The 19,658-nt window shown below is 39.2% G+C and overlaps 1 protein-coding gene and 1 long non-coding RNA gene across 3 annotated transcripts in view; one reads left to right on the top strand and one right to left on the bottom strand.

Moving 5' to 3' along the window:
- ATP13A4 (ATPase 13A4) overlaps positions 1-19,658 on the top strand; it is a 194,833-nt gene that overhangs the window by 35,490 nt on the left and 139,685 nt on the right. The window contains exons 1-2 of one of the 2 annotated variants that reach the window (XM_034957912.3): positions 2,297-2,713; positions 2,923-3,076. In XM_034957912.3, the coding sequence (XP_034813803.1) occupies positions 3,017-3,076 (60 nt within the window). In that variant the 5' untranslated portion in view covers positions 2,297-2,713; positions 2,923-3,016. Of the gene's footprint in view, positions 1-2,296; positions 2,714-2,922; positions 3,077-19,658 lie in introns of those variants that run through there. The other variant, XM_055110792.2, reaches the window with a different exon arrangement.
- Positions 2,232-4,406, bottom strand: LOC130541396 (uncharacterized). The gene is made up of 3 exons (XR_008955445.1): positions 4,311-4,406; positions 4,048-4,108; positions 2,232-3,543 (listed from the first exon to the last, which is right to left on the bottom strand). It is a non-coding gene; the product is annotated as an uncharacterized LOC130541396 (long non-coding RNA).

Genomic DNA, 19,658 nt, shown 5'->3' with positions numbered 1-19,658 from the left:
CCAAGGCCTTTCTCAAAATGCTTCCTTCACAAAGAGGCTTTTCTGGTCATATAAATGCAAACCTCTTTGCAGAGCACTTTGGATGTGCCACATAAATGTGTAGAAGAGGTATTAGTCCAGTAACTAGGGTCACGGATTGGGAGAGCTGCATTGCCTAGGTCCGAATACTCATTCTGTCACTTACTAATGGTTTGAATGTAGGCAAATTACTTAATGTCTGCACCTGTGTTTCCTTGTCTGTCAAATAAGAATGACCAGAATAGTATCAACCACAGAGGCTTTTGTCAGGATTGTGTGCAGCAGTGAGTGTAAACTGTTTAGAATTGTGCCTCATATCTGGAAGTGTTCTGTAAATGTTCTCTTTGCTTTCCCACACAACCTAGCCCTGTTTCTGGTTATGGTTATGTTTGTAGACCAAAAGCACTAAATGAGGGTGAGTGCTGCCCATAAGCAGTGTTGCCATAGGTAAAATCTAGATGTTTTACCAGTAGAACTCCCAAGGAACCTGAGGAAACTCTCTCACTACTGGAGTCCTCAGCTCTACTGAACCAGGTTTGTGGAAAATAATTTTCCATGGACATCTGATTTTTATAAAAGCTTTTAATGTTCGTAAGGACTTACATATTTTCCTGTTCAAGTTTAGCTTAAATATTGTAGCAGCATGACCTGATTTATTTGATGGGGTAAGTTTGTGTACAGTTTCTCCTCTAGCTGTTAATCAGTTACACACTCATCTCAATCCCACAAGGGTGCAAGAGTTGCCAAGTGCATTCAGGAACCCAGCCAAAAGGAAACTGCAGATATTGCCAGTGATAAACAGGAGAATGAATTACTTCTTTCTCACCTGCCCAAGAGCACTGATACAGTTTCACCACGTCACATACTAACACTCCTCAACCTCCATCAGTTGACATGAAATTTGGAATATGCTTGTTTTATATTTTTTTCTGTACTAAATATATAATTACTGCCTAGTAAGGCTGTTAAATGTTCAGTTAGGTTTTTCTGAGGTATAATTTTTTATTGAGGTATGATTTTTAAATTTGTTATATCTCTTCATTGAGATATAATTCACATTTCATAAAATTCACCCTTTTAAAGTATACAGTTCAGTGAGGTTTAGTATGTTCACAAATTTGTGAAGCCATCAGTAGTTCTAGAACATTTTTATTACCCACCCCATAAACCCTTTACTCCTTATATTTTGACCTTGTGATAAAATGTTAATTTTATTTTCATTTATTTGGTTAAATTGTGCTAGCAAATTTTTGAAACCAAGAGAACTATATATATATATATACACACACACACACACACATACACACACACGTACATATATATTTTGTAATTACTATTACAATGGGTTTACTTAGCTTACTTTTTATGTTTATCCTATACTTTACTATTTGCTCAAGGTTTTACACATACAACATACACATACACACACACACATGCACACATTGATCTTGGTCACATTAGGGTTATTTGGGTCAGGTTGGAGATATCATTGCCAATGTAGCTTGAGGGAGAGACAGTGGACATGGTGAAGGTAAAAATAACTATCTTTTGTGGAACACCTATTATTTCCCAGGCACTCTTTCTTAAAAGTCTGTTTTAGGACGTAGGTTCTATTATCATCATCTTTATGTTACATGTGAGGAAATAGAGGAGAATGGAGTTTGTATAACTTGTTATATCCCAAGGTAGCACAACGACCACCTAGTACAGTCCAAATTTGAACTCAGGCCTTCCAAATTTAGTGTATATGCCCTCAGCCACTATGTCCTAACACCTACTGTTCAAATGCACATTTAGTTTAATAATCCTAACAGCACTTGATCAGTGCCGTACAATGTACTTTCACAATGATCTCATTCCATTCTCTCAAAAGTCCTGTCGGGCGGTACCAGGTGAGAAGAGCCAGTTCCTATAGTTAAATGATCACACAGCAAGGCCAGTGCAGACAAGCAGCTGGAATACAGGTATTTTGCCAGAGCTAGGGTAGGGGTGTGTTTCTTTACACCACATTGGGACTTCTGACAGTTTTCTTAGACTTCTGTTCCAGCTCTTATAATAACAATCCACTTTCTATCATATTTGTTTGGATGTTTGAATCCTTACATCAACATGAGGGTAGCAAATATGACTTAACTTTTTTAGGTAGTCCCTGTGCTCAGGCACTGTTTATTGAATAAATGTGTAAACAAATTAAAAAAGAGTCTGGCCATATAGTCATTTGAATATTTTATTTCTAGGCTTCCTTAAGTGTTGAACCATCAATATTTTAGTGAAAGGAGACTACATAGACTAGTTTGATGATACCTTTGTTCTTTTTCTACATGTGTTTCAAAAAAGTAAACTTAATTTCACATACACTTTAAATAGAATTTTTTTTGCATATACAAGGAAATGTGATTACAAATACCTTTTGAAGAGGATTAGTGATAATCTGTACCTTTTGTAAGCAAAATGAATGAGAGTACTATTAGAAACCTGTGGATTGAAGCTTTCATTCATCAAACAAAATCTGCAGCTCTGTGCACTTCCGCTCAACCCAATTCCTTAGGTCCTCTGAATAAAGCAGTGACCTGGGAGTTCTTGCACCCGCTCCTCGCTCCTGAGAAGGGTCCTGCCAACTCTGTATTGTCCTGTTGGATTTGCAGTCAGAAGTCTGAGGCTGGCAGGCACTGGGCAGGCAATGAGTTCTTTCCCTGTAAGTTGGGCACAAAAAGATCGGCATGGGAGCAGCCTCCTTTGAGACAGCTGCTCTGAGAGAATGCAATAAGCAGGGAGCAGCCAGCAATTCCTCCTAGCAGAGGGCGACTCGTGGGAGGAGTTCAGTTTGCCAAGTATTGTCATTTGTTGAGAGAAGGTGTGTGCTCAAGGAGGAGTTTTAACCTGGAGGATCATTAACTCTTTTAGTCAGCTGAGGAGCTGCGGTGGCTCGGAGAGTTGGAGTTCATCCTGGAAGCGTCTGCCCGGCAAGGTCAGGGAGGAGGTGTGGAATAACCTTTTCATGGGACACTTTGAGAAGGGCCAGCACGCTCTGCTCAATGAAGGAGAAGAGAATGAGATGGTAAGATTCTAGCCACATTCCCTTCTTCCCATCCCACTTCTCAGCCTGCAAGACACACACACACACACACACACACACACACACACACACACACACACACACACAGACTTCTCTAAAATTTCACTCTGGTATTACATGAGAAAAGGTCATGTTTGAGAAATCTCTCTATCCTGTAAATATAACCTCTGACAGCAGAAATTTGCTAGAATGAAAATATTGTATTCATCTTGTCAAGAATGTTTTCTTTTTAAAGAAAACAGAGAGGGAGAGAAGCACCATGCACTTTATGATTCTTGTTTGAGCCTCATTGGTATAGCCAGTTCTGTTCAAAACACCTAACAATTTTAGGAAATCCCTAATGTGAGGAGCAGTGTATTCCCTGATAGGAAGAAGCAGAAGTTCAGCAGTGAAGCAGAAGTGCAGCTGGGTCTTTGACCTTCTCTTCTCACATGTCTTGTTCACCGAGTCTGTTGGACAGGGAAGACATGCAATATTAACAATTATCAGCCTACACACATTTCTGTTTTCTTCTAGAATTTTACTTTTGTGGCTTCCTCATTATAGAGATTGGTTACAGAAAACTTTCGGTAGTTCAGTATCTCTTTGATTTGAGATGTGCTTCTATCTTGAGAACTATAGGAAAATCAAAGATGACTTTCATGCTCAGGATGAATTTAAAACTGTATTTCTCAATTACAATGTAATCAAGAGAGAGTTAGAAATGTGTACTTCTGTTTAATAAGGTCTTTCTGCTAATTGTATAAGCATAGTCTTTTATGCCAGTAATGATGTAATTAAAATGTTAAAATGTGACGCTCTCATTCCATAATAGCATTTAATCTTCCTGGAATTAATATGTAAATAACAAACCTGAAAGATATTTACTTAAAATGTTTTCTTGGTTAATTGCTTTAGCCCTGACTATTACATTCTTTGTTCCTAAACTGGTCTTTCAAGTCTAATCTGCTTACCTGTTCCTATAGCAACAACATTTTTTGGACTTTCAAGAGTAGATGCCTTCTGCTATCAAAGCTGAAAAAATTATAAAGAAGTAAAATGTACATTAGTTCAGGTGCCTTTCTTAACCATATCCTTTACTTCATTCAGATTTGACTGCCAAATGAATTGCCTTCAGCCCCTCCACAAATGTCACCAGAAATGGCTTGCTAGCCCACATTGGATATCATCTTTGTTTCTTTAAAGAGTTTTCTTTAGGAAGTGAATATCTCATTACTCTCGATATTAAGTTGAAAAGTTTATCTTCATCTTGAATACTCTTCACCAGAAGGCAGGGGCTCCTTCCTCTGAAACATTTTTTTTTTCCTCTCTCTCATTTAGAAATACACTCACTCTTTTCCAGTAAACCCCTTTCTGCTCTCGGACAATTTGTCTTTCAAGTCTCAATAAGAATCATTTATTTTCCAGAAGACATTCATGGTTGTAGGGAAACTGTTACCTCTTCCCTAGCATACATATACCACCAAAGCAATTTAGTTAACGGCACCATCAGATGCATGGAGAACTCCACGTAGTTTTGTATGCAGCTGAAAGCCCAGTTAGGAGAGGCCCTTTAATATGGAAAGGGACACTGTGTTTTCTGGTAGGCAGTCATTTGGCCAGTAGTCTCAGCAGAGGTGCAGCAATTAGTATGCACTCCTGAGCTCTCCGTCCTCTTCTGCCTACGGAAACCTGGCCACCTGCCTGTTGCTGTGTCTGACACTCTGTTCCTTTTTAACTCACTCCTCCATCCCTTGCCCAGAGCAGTAAACTTTAAAAATTATCAAGCTATATATATAGTCTACATATTTTGTAGTGATTTTTAGTATACACAGCATTTTCTTGGCCACTAGCTAATTTAGTTTTCCTCACAACCCTATGAGGTAGATGCTGTGATTCTAACTTTAAAGATGAGGAAATTGATGCACACGGGCTTTCCCTAAGGTTGCATCAACCAGTAAGTCCAGGAGCTGAGGCACCGCACAGGTTAGTTTAAGTTGACAGCTCTTTTGTCTCTGGACCTGAACATAGCCCACTGATACCTTTTCCAGTTCTTCCGGAGAACATTCCACGCTTAACAGAACACATTCCCTTCCTTCATAAAACAAAGCTAAGGAGAACATCAACATCCAGTCTTCTTAGATTCCCCAGCATCTGTTCTGTTATAGATAATTTGAGTTTCTTTTTTCTTCTAGATAATTCGAGTATCTTAAATAAGTCTGTCTTCTCTGACTTCCAAGTCCAGAAATGTGTCACACCAAAGTGTTTAGTTTCGTGCTTTATAATATACTTTACTTGAACCTTTGCAAACCTAATTTCTCTTGTGGTAGAAATTACTTCAAATTTCAAGAGAAAACAACATGCTAGGGTTTAGACCTCATGTCAAATAAAGAAGAATATTCTGAGGCCTAAAGATGCCTGGGATTATCTTCCATTTTGGAGTTAAAAAACCAAAAACAGGCTGGGCATGGTGGCTCGTGCCTGTAATCCCAGCACTTTGGGAGGCCGAGGCGGGCGGATCACGAAGTCAAGAGATTGAGACCATCCTGGCCAACATGGTGAAACCCCATCTCTACTAAAAACACAAAAATTAGCTGGGCAGGGTGGCGTGCACCTGTAGTCCCAGCTACTTGGGAGGCTGAGGCAGGAGAATGGCGTGAACCTGGGAGGCGGAGGTTGCAGTGAGCCAAGATCGTGCCATGGCACTCCAGCCTGGCAACAGAGCGAGACTCTGTCTCAAAAATAAGTAAATAGATAAAATAAATAAATAAACAAATAACAAACCAAAAGCAAACAGGAACTAAAGAGCAACCCTAGGTGACCTGAAAATAATATCTTTAACTGCGAAATGAGACAGGACCCAAAGGTAGAAAGAAGCTTTTGGAGGGAGAAGGAAGGAAAGGTGAGAAAGTGGCATTCAGGGAAGGTTCACCTAAATGACTGCCTCAGAAAGGCTTCGAGGAGGAAACTCCAGGAGAGCACTGGGACAGGACGGGAGGCCTGGCTCTCACCGGCCTTCGGCCAGCCGCTTGCCTGCTCTAGCCTCAGTTTTTATACCTGTAAAATAGGACTGGTCCTTCTTCCCCCTACCAGACTCACAGAGCTCTCATGAAGATCAGTGGAGATAACCCATATAAACATGTTTTGAGAAGTATACAGTTCTGGCGAAGTGTGAGCTGCTATCATCTAAATAAAGGTAGGAAAAGCCAAGGGCTTAGCAATTAACCAATTGAGTAAATACTATCCCACAAAAATGAGGTCATCTCTTCGCCATTCAGTTATACCAAAAGGAATATGTACTTTTTTTTTTCTTTTTTTTACACGGAGTCTTGCTCTGTTGCCAGGCTGGAGTGCAGTGGCGTGATCTCGGCTCACTGCAACCTCTGCCTCCTGGGTTCAAGTGATTCTCCTGCTTCAGCCTCCCGAGTAGCTGGGACTACAGCTGCATGCCACCATGCCTGGCTAATTTTTTGTATTTTTAGAAGAGATGGTGTTTCACCGTGCTGGCCAGGAAGGTCTTAATCTCTTGACCTTGTGATCCACCTGCCTCAGCCTCCCAAAGTGCTGGGATTATGGGCATGAGCCACCTCACGTGGCCAGGAATATGTACTTTTATTCATAGGCCGTAGAGACCACTTATAAATGGAGAGGAGCTGGGTTATCTTCTACTTACCTTGTGCATACGTTGGGAAAACACCTACCTTTTTCAGCTTCCTTATTTGTAAAGTGAGAGTTTGAGAATGTCTTGGAGCACAAATCTCTTTGAGTCCTGACATTTTGTATTTCTATTTTGAAGGAATTTAGAACCATTTCCTTATACCATGACTGAACGAAGGTATCATGGCTTAATTGATTCTAACATTGCTCTTTAGTTACACCTTAACACAATCAATCTTTTGGGGAAGTGTTTTGTTCCAGTGAGACTTTTAATAAGTAACGTTCCCTGATATTTTTCTCTAGGCCTTAACAAATAAGACAAAAAATAAAAAACCTTTGAATTCTTTTCTGATTATAAAGGTAACGTATGTTTATTGTAAAAATATTGAAATGACAAATAAGGATCTAAAGAATGAAGTAAGTATGTTTCATGAGTTTACCACCAGACATGTCAATAAAAAATGCAGGCTGCGCGCCATGGCTCAAGCCTGTAATCCCAGCACTTTGGGAGGCTGAGGCGTGCAGATTGCTTGAGCCCAGGAGTTCCAGACCAGCCTGGGCAACATAGTGAAACCCTGTCTATAAAAATACAAAAAAATTATCTGGATGTGGTGGTATCCACCTGTAGTCCCAGCTACTTGAGAGGCTCAGGTGGGAAGCTCGCTTTGGTCCAGGAGCTTGAGGCTGCAGTGAGCTGAGATCATATCAGTGCACTCCAGCCTGGGGGATAGAGTGAGACTCCGTCTCAAAAAAAAAAAAACACCTAAAATTCACCACTTTCTAACTATTTTGCTCTATCTTCATACTTATCTATGCTTTTGAGATTATTTGCACCTAATTTATGTGTATCATGGAAATACTAGGTAGTGGTATTACACAGCATGGTGCAATTGTATTTCTTCCCATTTCTTCCCAACTCCTAATTCAGTGACATCACATTGGTAGCTTGAAATAAATAATGTTGGTGGTATTTATGCCACAGAAATCTGTGAATACTACAACAGGACTTCCACCCTGCCCGCCTGAAGGCTATTTGTTAAATACGTACCAGCACATCACTGAACATATTATTGCCTCATAATTTCCCTTTTCCCCGCTACATGTTGAAAAACAACGTGAATATTGTTTTGGGATATCATCCGTTTGTTTGCATCATGGCAAAACAAGATTATTCCATTGATTTAAAAATTCTATTCTTAAAAAATATACATATACTTAGAAATATGTATTTTTTTAATGTTAGTTTTTTTTGGAGAAAGGGTCTCTGTCTGGGTTGGAGTGCAATGGTGTGATCATAGCTCACCACACCCTCAACCTCCCAGGCACAGGTGATCCTCCCACATCAGCCTCCTGAGTAGCTGGGACCACAGGCGCATGCCACCATGCCTGGCTAATTTTCCAGTATTTTATGTAGAGACGGGGTTTCACCATGTTGCCCAGGCTGGTCTGAAACTCCTGGACCCAAGAGATCCACCTGCCTTGGCCTCCCAGAGTGCTGGAATTATAAGCATGAGCATCCACACCTGGCCAATATGTATTTTTTAACAAAAATGGAGTGATTCTATCTCTACTTAAAAAAAAATTAGACTTTCCATTATACTTACAAATGCTTTATGGATCTCTCTCTCTCTCTCTCTCTCTCTCTCTATATATATATATATATATATTTGATAATTATAGTGTCACATAAGTATTTCAATGTTCAAGTTGTGTTTGGATGAATTGTGCTGTATTAGCAGGTTTCCCATGTTGCACAGGTATTATTTCTATTTTTTTTTTTTGCTGTGATGAACAACTTTGTACTTAGATATTTATTTATTTTTCAGATTATTTCCTTAAGGTAAAGGCCTAGAATTATTATTACTACCTCAAAGGGGACATGCATTTTAAATTTGGATTAACACATCATGCCAAATTACCCTTCAGAAGTTATAGTTGTACCAATTTATACTCGGATTAGCAATCTTTTTTGAGAATACTTGCTTTCTCCTCCATTCATGCTGACATTGAAAATTATCAGTCTTTTTAACTTTGGCTCATTCAGTATACAAAATTGATATTCTGTGGTTGTATTATTTTTACATTTCCTTGATTTGAAGTTGAACACATCTTTGTATGTTTATTGGCATTTATATGTTTTCAACTAGAATCTCTTAATTTTGTAACTGATATTATACCAACCAGTAGTGGGTAACTAAAAACTAGCAGTGGAAAAGCACGGTAAACTCTTTTTGGACTTCCACATCATTTCGGAGAACCTAGTAATGGGCACATAACGTGGTAGCAGGGTGGTGTGTGGTCGTTACCACATTGGAAGTCCTGTCATGCCTTCAGCAGGAGCTAGGAACATTTTTTTCCACCAATTACTTGGCACACTTTGATAGCTGATGTTCGTCTTTTCTTCTCTAACACCCGGGAGCAAAAGCACCTCCCCCACGTCAATAGCCACTTGTTTATTATGCTCCATGAGCACCTCTGAGTCAGTTGCCAATGTTAACTAGTGAACCCACAGATCTCATAGTGGGGGAATTGTGTTCAGGCTGAGACATTTTGTCATTTGAAATGTTCAGGAAGCTGGGCCACTGGCCAAGTCTAATGTCTTTATTCTCAATTCATTGCTGCAGAACTCCCATGAAGTCAACTCATCTTCGATATAAATTTTAGAGGAGTGAAATTTAATTGCTTCTTGAAGACAGGGACCCTGCTCAATTAACATTTTCTTGGCTTATCCCTTCCCCTTCCCATTACACCCAGAATTTAACACAGTACCTGGCACAAAAACTCCGGGCATGAGAGCGTAATTGCAAGCTCTATTAACTGCAATTTTGCATTCTGAGAACAGGGATGCAGCAGGGCTCAAAAGTAGGAGTGGTTTGAGTAATTTAAAAATAAACCTAGAAAATGTTATGTTATTTATTTGGAGTGGTCAATGGTCAATAGTCTCAGGATTTTATCAATTAGTCCCCCTCTCCCCCAAGAATAACAAAAGCTTATTCTTCAGAGTTAATTAACCATACTATACTATTTTTCTATGAGATACTTTATCTTTTCATCCATTCATGTATAAACCCAACAAGTATTTAAGAAACCTCTACTTTTTGCCAGGAGTCCTCTGTGCTAACCAAGGAGGATTTTGAAAGAATAGCAAATAGCTTCTGTTTTCAAGCAGCTCACAATCGAGTGGCAGTGCTGAGTACGTAATTTGCAAGACCCAGTGCAAAGTGAAAACGAGGTGTCCCTTGTTCAACAATTATTAAGAATTTCAGGATGGTGATAGCAGAGCATTAAGCCAAGTGTAGGGACCTTCTGAGCGTAGGGCCCTTCTGAGTGTGGGCCCTGTGTGACCACACAGGTTGTGTGCCCATGAAGTTGTCCCTGCAAGTTAGGAACCCAGGGGTACAAATATAATGAAAGTGTGATATAATAGGTATCATATTGAGAGCTATGCATACAGAACTGTGGGAACACAGAAGAAGGAACAATTTAGTCAAAGAAAACTTCAAGGGGAAAGATGACATTTCATTTGCCTGGAGGGTGGAGTATGATTTTGAAGAACTTTATAAGGCATTCTAATGAGTATCCTTTCCAATGATTCTCAAATATTGATCTATAGAATCAGGTGGGGGAATACACACAAAATAGATTCCTAGGTGCCATTCTAGACCTACTGAATTAGAATCTTTGATGGTGGAGCTGGATTTGGTCAGAATGATTGTGATGCCAGCCTGGATGACACAATGTGGAAGCCACTGGAAGTTTTGAAGCAGAGAGTAATATGGTAGGATATTTTAAAGGATGTTACATCGTGGAGTGAGCAAAGTTGGTTGGAAGAGAGAAGAGTGAGGAGGTATTTGAAATAGTCCAGGTGAGAGGAATAGGACTAAACTATATAGTTTTGTCAGACAGGACGCTGAGTAAAAAATGGATTTAATAGATATTTAAATGATAGAATTAAGAAGACTTCATAATCCAAAGACTGGGAAGTAAGAAAGAAGAGGTAACAGGATGAGTAGTTATTAAGGATGTCTCTAAGGTTCTTAGCTTGTCCAGTGAGGAAAGATGATAATGCCATTTAATCCCCAAAGGAAAAGTAGGAGCAAGCCGAGAGTAGGGATGGCAATAGTAAGAGCAAATACTTATATGGTGATTGATCTGAGCCAAGTTCTGGACTAAGAACTTTACACATAGTAATTTATTTAATCCTCTCAGCAACCCACTAAGGAACTGTCATCTCTCTTTTATGAATGCGAAAATTTAGGCATAGGGAGGTTAAGTGACATTACCAGGTTCGTTTGGCAAAGTAAATGGCAGGCCATGGCTTAAGTCCTTGCCTTAAATAATGGTTCGTTGCCTCTTGTTTTTGTTAAATTTTGGAAGTGCTACTTTAGTTGCTGATGGTAGAAAAAACATTAGGGTGTAATTGAAAGAAACACAACATCAGGAGGCTGGAGACCAACATTGTTGTGTTGGCTCTAACATTATTTATTCTTACAACCATGCAGCACTTCACCTCTCTTTAACACTGGCCTATTTACAAGGTGGAGATAATGTTACCAAAACACCAGGGTTTCAGTCTAGGTCCTGCTGCTGGCTGCATAGAAAGCCAATCACTGAGACAACAAGTATTGCCAGGGAAGATGACGTTCATTTGGGTGCTGCAGCTGAGAAGATGGGAGATCAGTCTCAAATCCATATCCTGACTGACTACAATTGGGGTTTATGCAGCAGGAAAGGAATGTAACTACATTGGGTAAACAGGAATTAGGGAGTGGTAAGGAAATCATGAGGAATGAGGGACCTGGTTTCTCACTGTCTGAATGTGATGATCTGGTGAGTTTCAGTTCCTTGATACTATTCAGGAGTCCTGAGGGTGGGTTTCCTAAGGGAGGGCCAAATGTAAGTTTCAATCTTCAAGACCTGAGTCAATTTTAATATTTTTATTTTAAAAGACTATAAAGATCACTTCTATGAGACAATTGGGCCAGTTTCAATAATAATACCTTACTGGATTGAACTGAGGCTCAATACAGATGATTTCTTGGGGTCCTTGCCAAAACACACACACACACACACACACACACACACACACACACACACACAATTTAAACATTTTGAAAACAGATAAAACCGCTGTGAAACATCTTAAGAAATTTAAGTAATACTCATTTTTTTTTCAAAGTGCTGTGAGTTTTTTGGTCAAGGAAAGAAAAAGCATATCTGGAAACATTAAATCAAATGAGAACTGGAAATTTATGGCAGTTGTTGTGTCAATTACTCATAAATAACGAAATAAGGAGTAAATCTATTGGCAAATGATTAACCAGTGCCGAACCGTATAGGGTCCTCAGGCCCATGGAAGACAGAGCACAGGAACTTGAGTTGGCACTTTGGTGAGGGAGTTGGTCATTTGCCAATGGATCCAGAAGAGATTCATTTTGGGTGCCCATTTCAAGGCTTTGTGAGGACTAGACAGAGTAGGTTGACTTGACATTGGCTCATAGCTACTTCTGAGTGCCCTTCATATAAACCTTGGTAAGCTGCCTGAAACCACAGGCTGGGTAGAGTTGAAAGGCAGCTCAGAACACCATCTCCTCAACTTTTCCCTCAGCCTAAGGCTATTCTTGTGGACAATGAGTACAGCTGTACCTGAAATGGCCCCTCAGAAAAAGAACAGAGAGGAGGCCCAAATGTCCTGAATGCTTTCCAGAGAAATATAATGTCCTCAGGCCAGGACACTCTGATTTCAGTGGGTACACATGCAGGGCCCTGGCTAAAACTGTAATCACTTCAGCATTTCCAGAATCTGTTGCCTTCTTGGGGGAACTATGGCTGAAGGATTTTGAAACTCTGGTACTTGAGTTTCAGAATCAGTACTTAGAAGATAATATTGTGAGAAATGATTCATGTTTTGAGGCCGGTTCTAAAACAAAACTATCCAAGAATTAAGTTTGTGTAGATGGAGAGATCTGAGACTATCTTATTTCATGTTTATATTTAACATGTCACATTGACTTTATGTGATATATTTCTGATGAGATGAATTGAAAAATGTGTGCATATATTATGAGTTTCTCTCTTCTCTCCTGACTCAAGTGGGTTGTTAACCTCAATCTTACAAAAGGAGGCATTGAGAAACTATATAATATACCCAAATCTGGCATCTAAGAAGCAACAAAAACAGAAATTAAGCATAGGCAGATTGACTTCAAACCTTCTGCTCATATCTCAGTGTACTTTATGCTTTTGATGTAGCCTGTTATTACCAGTACAAGTACTAGTACTGCTACATAAGCCCCACACAGTACTTATTAGTTTAGCAGTTATTTTATACTTTGGGCTTATTTTGAACTTGTGAGAAACAAAACCTCCAGATCCCTTTTTGTATAAGTCTTAAATCTCTGATCTTTTGGGCTTAGAAGTGATTAGGATCACAGGTGTTGAAATCAAATCATCTGGATACTCCTTCACTTTTTAGTCATCTATGCATTCCTGTATTGTAGAAGTGGTCTCTCTTTGTGCTCCTGTTTCTCTCCCAGTGGTATCCTCCTGGGCTTATGACTCAGTGCTAGGCTTGTAGTAGAGGTAGACAGGGTTATCTGTTGCACTTGTCCAGACTTAGTCTTAGGCAATCCCTTTGTATCTTAGCTTCAGGGAGTAGTGCTTTGTCAATATTCATATTCTCCCTCTCTGTGGCAGCCAAATCTGTCTTATACTTGTAGTTTTCTTAGGTGAGAGTTTCTTGCTTCTCCACTAGCTATTAATTTCATTTGATTTTAATGTAGAATCCTGGTTTCAGAATAGTGAATGGTAAAAGTTTTTGCCTTTATCCTTCATCCAGCTTCAATTGATTTTTGCTTGTGTCCTGGCAGATGGTTTCTTACTTAGAAGTAATTGGCCTTTGTCAATTACTATCTCATTCCAGAAGCTTAAATAGTAGGAGAGAAGAGTCCAGAGAAGTAAGAGGGAAGTTGAGCCTGTCTCCTGGAGCCATTAGTCACCTCCTTCAGACCTATGCTGCCAAAGGGAGCTCTCTCTGATGTCCTCCTCTGCCCCTAGTCTGTCTGATGAACACCAACTGATGCTTGGGAAGAAGAGTTTCTGAGTGGATGCCAGCCTCTTTCTGAGTCTCAGACCTTTAGATATTCAAGCTAAACTGATGCTGTAGTCCAAACTTGGACTTTATAAATTTGTTAAAATTTTAGCTCATTTCTTCTTATCACTCATATGGCCAACATCACTTTCATGAGATGCAAAAGGTAAAAACATTGTTTTAACCTGTTTCTTTTTGGAAGAACTTGTTCTTTGGAATTTGGTTTACTTGATTTCCTTGAAACCTTAGCTATCTGATGAGTTCAAGAAAATTTATGACTTTGTGGGTTATCTCTATTTTTTCCTGGTTGTTAGAGGGAGTGTGATGTTCTTTGTAGCATTCTACATTCAGAAGCAAAAATCCTCAAGAGAGACTTTTGAAAATCAGATAAAGTGTGTGTTAATGATTGTCCTAACCAGTTCAAGGCTTTGTGAAGACTATCGGCTATCAAAAGACTATATGAGGTTGGTTTGGCAAGACTAGTTTAGTATTGCTTACTTACTCTTAGTGATTTCTGCATTCTTTTCCATGTGCCCATTTGCCAATGGGGTTGTTTGTTTCTTATAAAAGTTCAAGTTCCTTATAGTTTCTGGATATTAGACCTCTGTCAGATAGACTGCAGACATTTTCATTCAGTCTGTAAATTGTCTGTTCACTCCGATGATGGTTTCTTTTGTTGTGCAGAAGCTCTTTAGCTTAATTAGATCCCACTTATGAATTTTTGCTTTTGTTGCAATTGCTTTTGAAGTTTTTGTCATGAAATCTTTGCCTGTGCCTATGTTTTGAATGGTATTGCCTAGATTTTCTTCTAGGCTTTTTTTTTTTTTTTTTTTTTTTTTTGAGATGGAGTCTTGCTCTGTCACCCAGGCTGGAGTGCAGTGGCGCGATCTCAGCTCACTACAAGCTCTGCCTCCCGGGTTCACACCATTCTCCTGCCTCAGCCTCCCCAGTAGCTGGGACTACAGGCACCCACCACCACGCCCGGCTAATTTTTGTTGTATTTTTTAGTAGAGACAGGGTTTCACCATGTTAGCCAGGATGGTCTCGATCTCCTGACCTTGTGATCTGCCCGCCTCGGCCTCCCAAAGTGCTGGGATTACAGGCGTGAGCCACTGTGCCTGGCCTCTTCTAGGTTTTTTATAGTTTTGAGTTTTACATTTAAGTCTTTAATCCATATTGAGTTAATTTTTGTATAAGGTGTAAGGACAGGGTCCAGTTTCAATTTTCTGCATATGGCTAGCCAGTTTTCCCAGCACCATTTATTAAATAGGGAATCCCTTCCCCATTGCTTGTTTTTGTCAGGTTTGTCAAATATCAGGTGGACGTAGATGTGTGGTGTACTTTCTGAGATCTCTATTCTGTTTCATTGGTCTATGTGTCTGTTTTTGTACCAGTACCATGCTGTTTTGGTTACTGTAGACTTATAGTATAGTTTGAAGTCAGGTAGCCTGATGCCTCCAGCTTTGTTCTTTTTGCTTAGGATTGTCTTGGCTATGGGGACTCTTTTTTTTTTGGGTACCATATAAATTTTAAAGTAGTTTTTTTCTAATTCTATGAAGAATGTCAATGGCAGTTTAATGGGAATAGCATTGAATCTATAAATTACTTTGGGCAGTGTGGCCATTTTCACGATATTGATTCTTCCTATCCATGAGCATGGAATGTTTTTCCATTTGTTTGTGTCCTCTCTCATTTCCTTGAGCAGAGTTTTCTAATTCTCCTTGAAGAGATTCTTCACTTCCCTTGTTAGCTGTATTCCTAAGTACTTTATTCTCTTTGTAGCAATTGTGAATGGGAGTTAGTGATTTGGCTTTCTGCTAGTCTAGTGTTGGTGTGTAGGAATGCTTTTGATTTTTGCACATTGATTTTGTATCCTGAGACTTTGCTGAAGTTGTTTATTAGGTTAAGAAGCTTTTGGGCTGAGATGATGGGGTTTTCTAGATATAGGATCATGCCATCTGCAAGCAGAGACAGTATGACTTCCTCTTTTCCTATTTGAATACCCTTTATTTCTTTATCTTGCCTGATTGCCATGGACACAACTTCCAAGCTGGGTTTTATTGTTATACTTCACAAGGAGCCCTCTGATAACTCTAGGATTACACATCCCCAGGTACCACTTCAGCGGAAAAAAGAACTTGCCTTTCTTTCAATAGTCTTAGCCAAATACTCTTTCTTCTCACTGGCTCTGACTGAATCATTTTTGCTTTTTAAATTTATTTGTGTGGCCATTGGAATACTATGCTTGTTGTCACATGCCCTCTCCTAGAGTTGGGGTCAGAGTCAACTCTGCATGAAGCACATCAGCTGCAAATAGTGAAGGGTGTAGTTTGCCAGAACAATATTGGGGTATTGGATACTGTTACTTGGAGTGAGAAAAATGGGGTGGGGTAGTCCAAACAAACAAACAAACAAAGAAACAGAATTTCCAATCTGATGGTCAATATATAATCGGTGAACTAACTGAAAAAATAGTATTTAAAGTTTTCAGGTCCCTGAAGGTGATTTTTTTCTTTTTTGTCAGAGATAATATCTCTGTGAAATAATCTGTAAGCAGGTTAATAATCTGTGATCAATAATCACAGATAAATAATCTGTGATCAATAATCACAGATAAATAATCTGTGATCAATAATCACAGATAAATAATCTGTGATCAATAATCACAGATAAATAATCTGTGATCAATAATCACAGATAAATAATCTGTGATCAATAATCACAGATAAATAATCTGTGATCAATAATCACAGATAAATAATCTGTGATCAATAATCACAGATAAATAATCTGTGATCAGATAATATCTTTGTAAAATAATCTGTGAGCAGGTAGAAAAAGGCTTTTCAAAAAACATACTATTTATTGTTCTGATTTTAAAAGCGAAACATGTTCAATGAATAAAATGTATAAAATATAGAAAATTATAATGTAAAAGAAGAATCACAATGATGCCGTCACCCGCGGCAAATACCATTAGTATTTTGCTTGATGTATTTACTTTCCAGTCTTATTTTGTTTGTGTTCCACCTTTTTTTTCAATTAAATTTAACATCATACTGCATGATTTTATGTTGTTTCTCTTCATATGTAATTACATATATTTCCCTCATATTATTAAAATACTTAATAAACATTCTTTTAATGGCTATATAATAGTATTTAATAATTGCCCTACTGATATACATTGATTGCCTTCTATTTGGCATTACTAGTAATATTGCAGTGAATATTTCTGTGTATAAATCTTGTCTTGTGTTTTGTATAAGCTAGAAGGGTTTTGTTTTTTTTTTTTTTTTTGGCAGAGAGCCTTAGTGACCTAAAATCCTACCCTTTGGAGGTCTACACATTTGTGAGGCCAGTTTGACTTTTAATACTCCTCTCAGGAGTAAAGATCTAAGGTGGAGCTCATCTCTTCATTAGTGGCTCCGTTGTCATGAGGGATGCGGTTTGGAGGCATAGAATTGCCACATTTGCCATTCACCATCACGGAGAAGTATGAGGAAGAACTATGTGACAGACAAGTCGTGAAGCCTCTCTTTGTTCAAGGAATTTCCAAGAAAGGCAGTATGTTCATTAAAGGATCAATTATGACCAAGCAGAACATGTTACGGGGTGAATAGGGCCCTAGCGGCAAACTGCGGGGCTTCATATTTCATTTCAGAAATTTCCCATGTACCTTCTCCCTGCTGTTCCTACCCTATGAGGAATAAATAAAAGTGAAAATTCCTCTTACCTTGGTGTCGAATTCTATCTTCTGTGGTCACAATGGTAGTACTCGTTCTTTAATAAAAGCTTGATTGTGGAGGCTTTCAACCTTATGGGGAGATACATCCAATTATCTTCCTTCTGAACTATTATACAAGGTCTCAGTGCAGGAAAAAAATTAATTTTGAGTTTTAACAACGTTGAAATAATTGCCCACAGAGTGTCCATGTATAAAGTAAGTGGCCAACTGAAAATAGCAAAAGAATACGCAAATATGCCTAATAATAATAATAGTTAATATGTATTGACTAACTACTACATCCTATACCCATTGCTAAGCATTTTCATGGGATACATTATTTTCGATTCACAATAACCCCATTAGGTAGGCACTATCACTACAAGTGCAAAGACTGTTTCTGTTGTGTTCCATGGTGAGCAGGTATGTGCAAACCCATCTCCAAAGGCTCAGGGTGCTGAGAGGCTGAAGAAAGAAGCTGACAAATCTGGTTTCTCAGAAAGAAACATTTAATAGGGACTTAGGCACAGAAGCGATGTCTTAGGCAGCTGTGAGGTGGTGGATTCTTGAGCCCTCCAGAAAGTATTCTTTCTCCAGCCAGGTTTTAGGGTAGAGCATGTATCCTGTCTCAAACCCTCTTGTGAAACTCATGGCCACTGAGAAAGTTAGATAAGCATCTTTATGAGAAGTTGTCCATGCCACAGGCATAGTTTCTTGACCTTGCTGCAGGAACGCCTTGGTAGATAGGAGGCAAACATTGGCCATTGTGATGGTTTTGCTTCAAGATGGTGTTACTCGTGCCATGAACAGGTTGCTTTCCTGCATGTTGTTTCTTGATGGCAGAGGTCTGCAAACTATGGCCCGTGGGGACATATGGCCCACTGACTGTTTTTGTAAACTTTCATTGAAAAATAGCCACCTATGGCCGGGCATGATGGCTCACGGCTGTAATCCCAGCACTTTGGGAGGCCAAGGTGGGTGGATCACCTGAGGTTGGGAGTTCGAGACTAGCCTGACCAACATGCAGAAACCCTGTCTCTACTAAAAGTACAAAATTAGCTGGGCGTGGTGGCACATGCCTGTAATCCCAGCTACTAGGGAGACTGAGGCAGGAGAATCGCTTGAACCTGGGAGGCGGAGGAGGCCGTGCTCCAGCTTGGGGCACAAGACTGAAACTCCATCTCAAAAAAAAAAAAAAGAAAGAAAAACCAAAGAAAGAAAGAAAAATAGCCACCTCCATTTGTCTGCATATTGCTTCTGCCTCCTTTTGCAGCAGATCTGAATAGTTGTGAGAGACAATATGGCCCACACAGCTTAAAACATTTTCTATCTGGGACGTTACAGAAAATGTTGATTCCTGCTCATTTCCTTTTTGGTCTCATATTATTAATATTGTTATTATTATTATTAACCTTTCCTTTATTGCCCCTAGTAAAATGTTACTTACTAGAATTGTCCAAGTGCTTTCATCCACAAGTGCTGAAAGGGCCTGGGCTGAGTGGCATTGAAGGATTTGCACAGGCTGTCAGTGAAGTCAATAGATATTTACAAGCTGCTATGGCCCTGTTTAAAGCCTAGGGTTTTTTTTTTTTTTTTTTTAATGTGGATTCTTCCATTAACAATAAAGTTTGTGTGAGGAGCTTTCCCTTGCCTGCCCTCTGTTTTTTCCATCTCTAAAATAGATGTAGATCTCTAGGATCTGTCTGATTTGTTTACTCACCTGTCTTCATTTTGAGGTCACATGGACCTTTATACAACCAGCACAAACATTTTTGTCCAGACCTGTAAGAAGTTTCACTTGCTGGAAATAGTGCAGCCATTTATAACCAAGAGCCAATGGATCCTTAGGCTTTCAAAAGTGTTGAATTTCAGATATAAAAAATCACTTGGAGATACCTACTCCAGCTCATTTATTTCTTAAAAAAGATATTCGGAGATCCATATGCAGTTGTAAGGAATAATACAGGGAGATTCTGAGTACCCTTTACCCAGTTTCCCCCATTGGCAATGTCTTACAAAACTATAGTACGGTATCACAATTAGTATAGTGACATTGATACAGTCAAGACACAGAATGTTTCCATCACCACGAGGAAACTTCATTTTGTTTT

This window comes from Pan paniscus, chromosome 2 (assembly GCF_029289425.2).
Source record: "Pan paniscus chromosome 2, NHGRI_mPanPan1-v2.0_pri, whole genome shotgun sequence".
Lineage (NCBI taxonomy): Eukaryota > Metazoa > Chordata > Mammalia > Primates > Hominidae > Pan > Pan paniscus.
The sequence above is the reverse complement of the archived record's forward strand: the minus strand, read 5'-3'. Positions and strand labels throughout refer to the sequence as shown.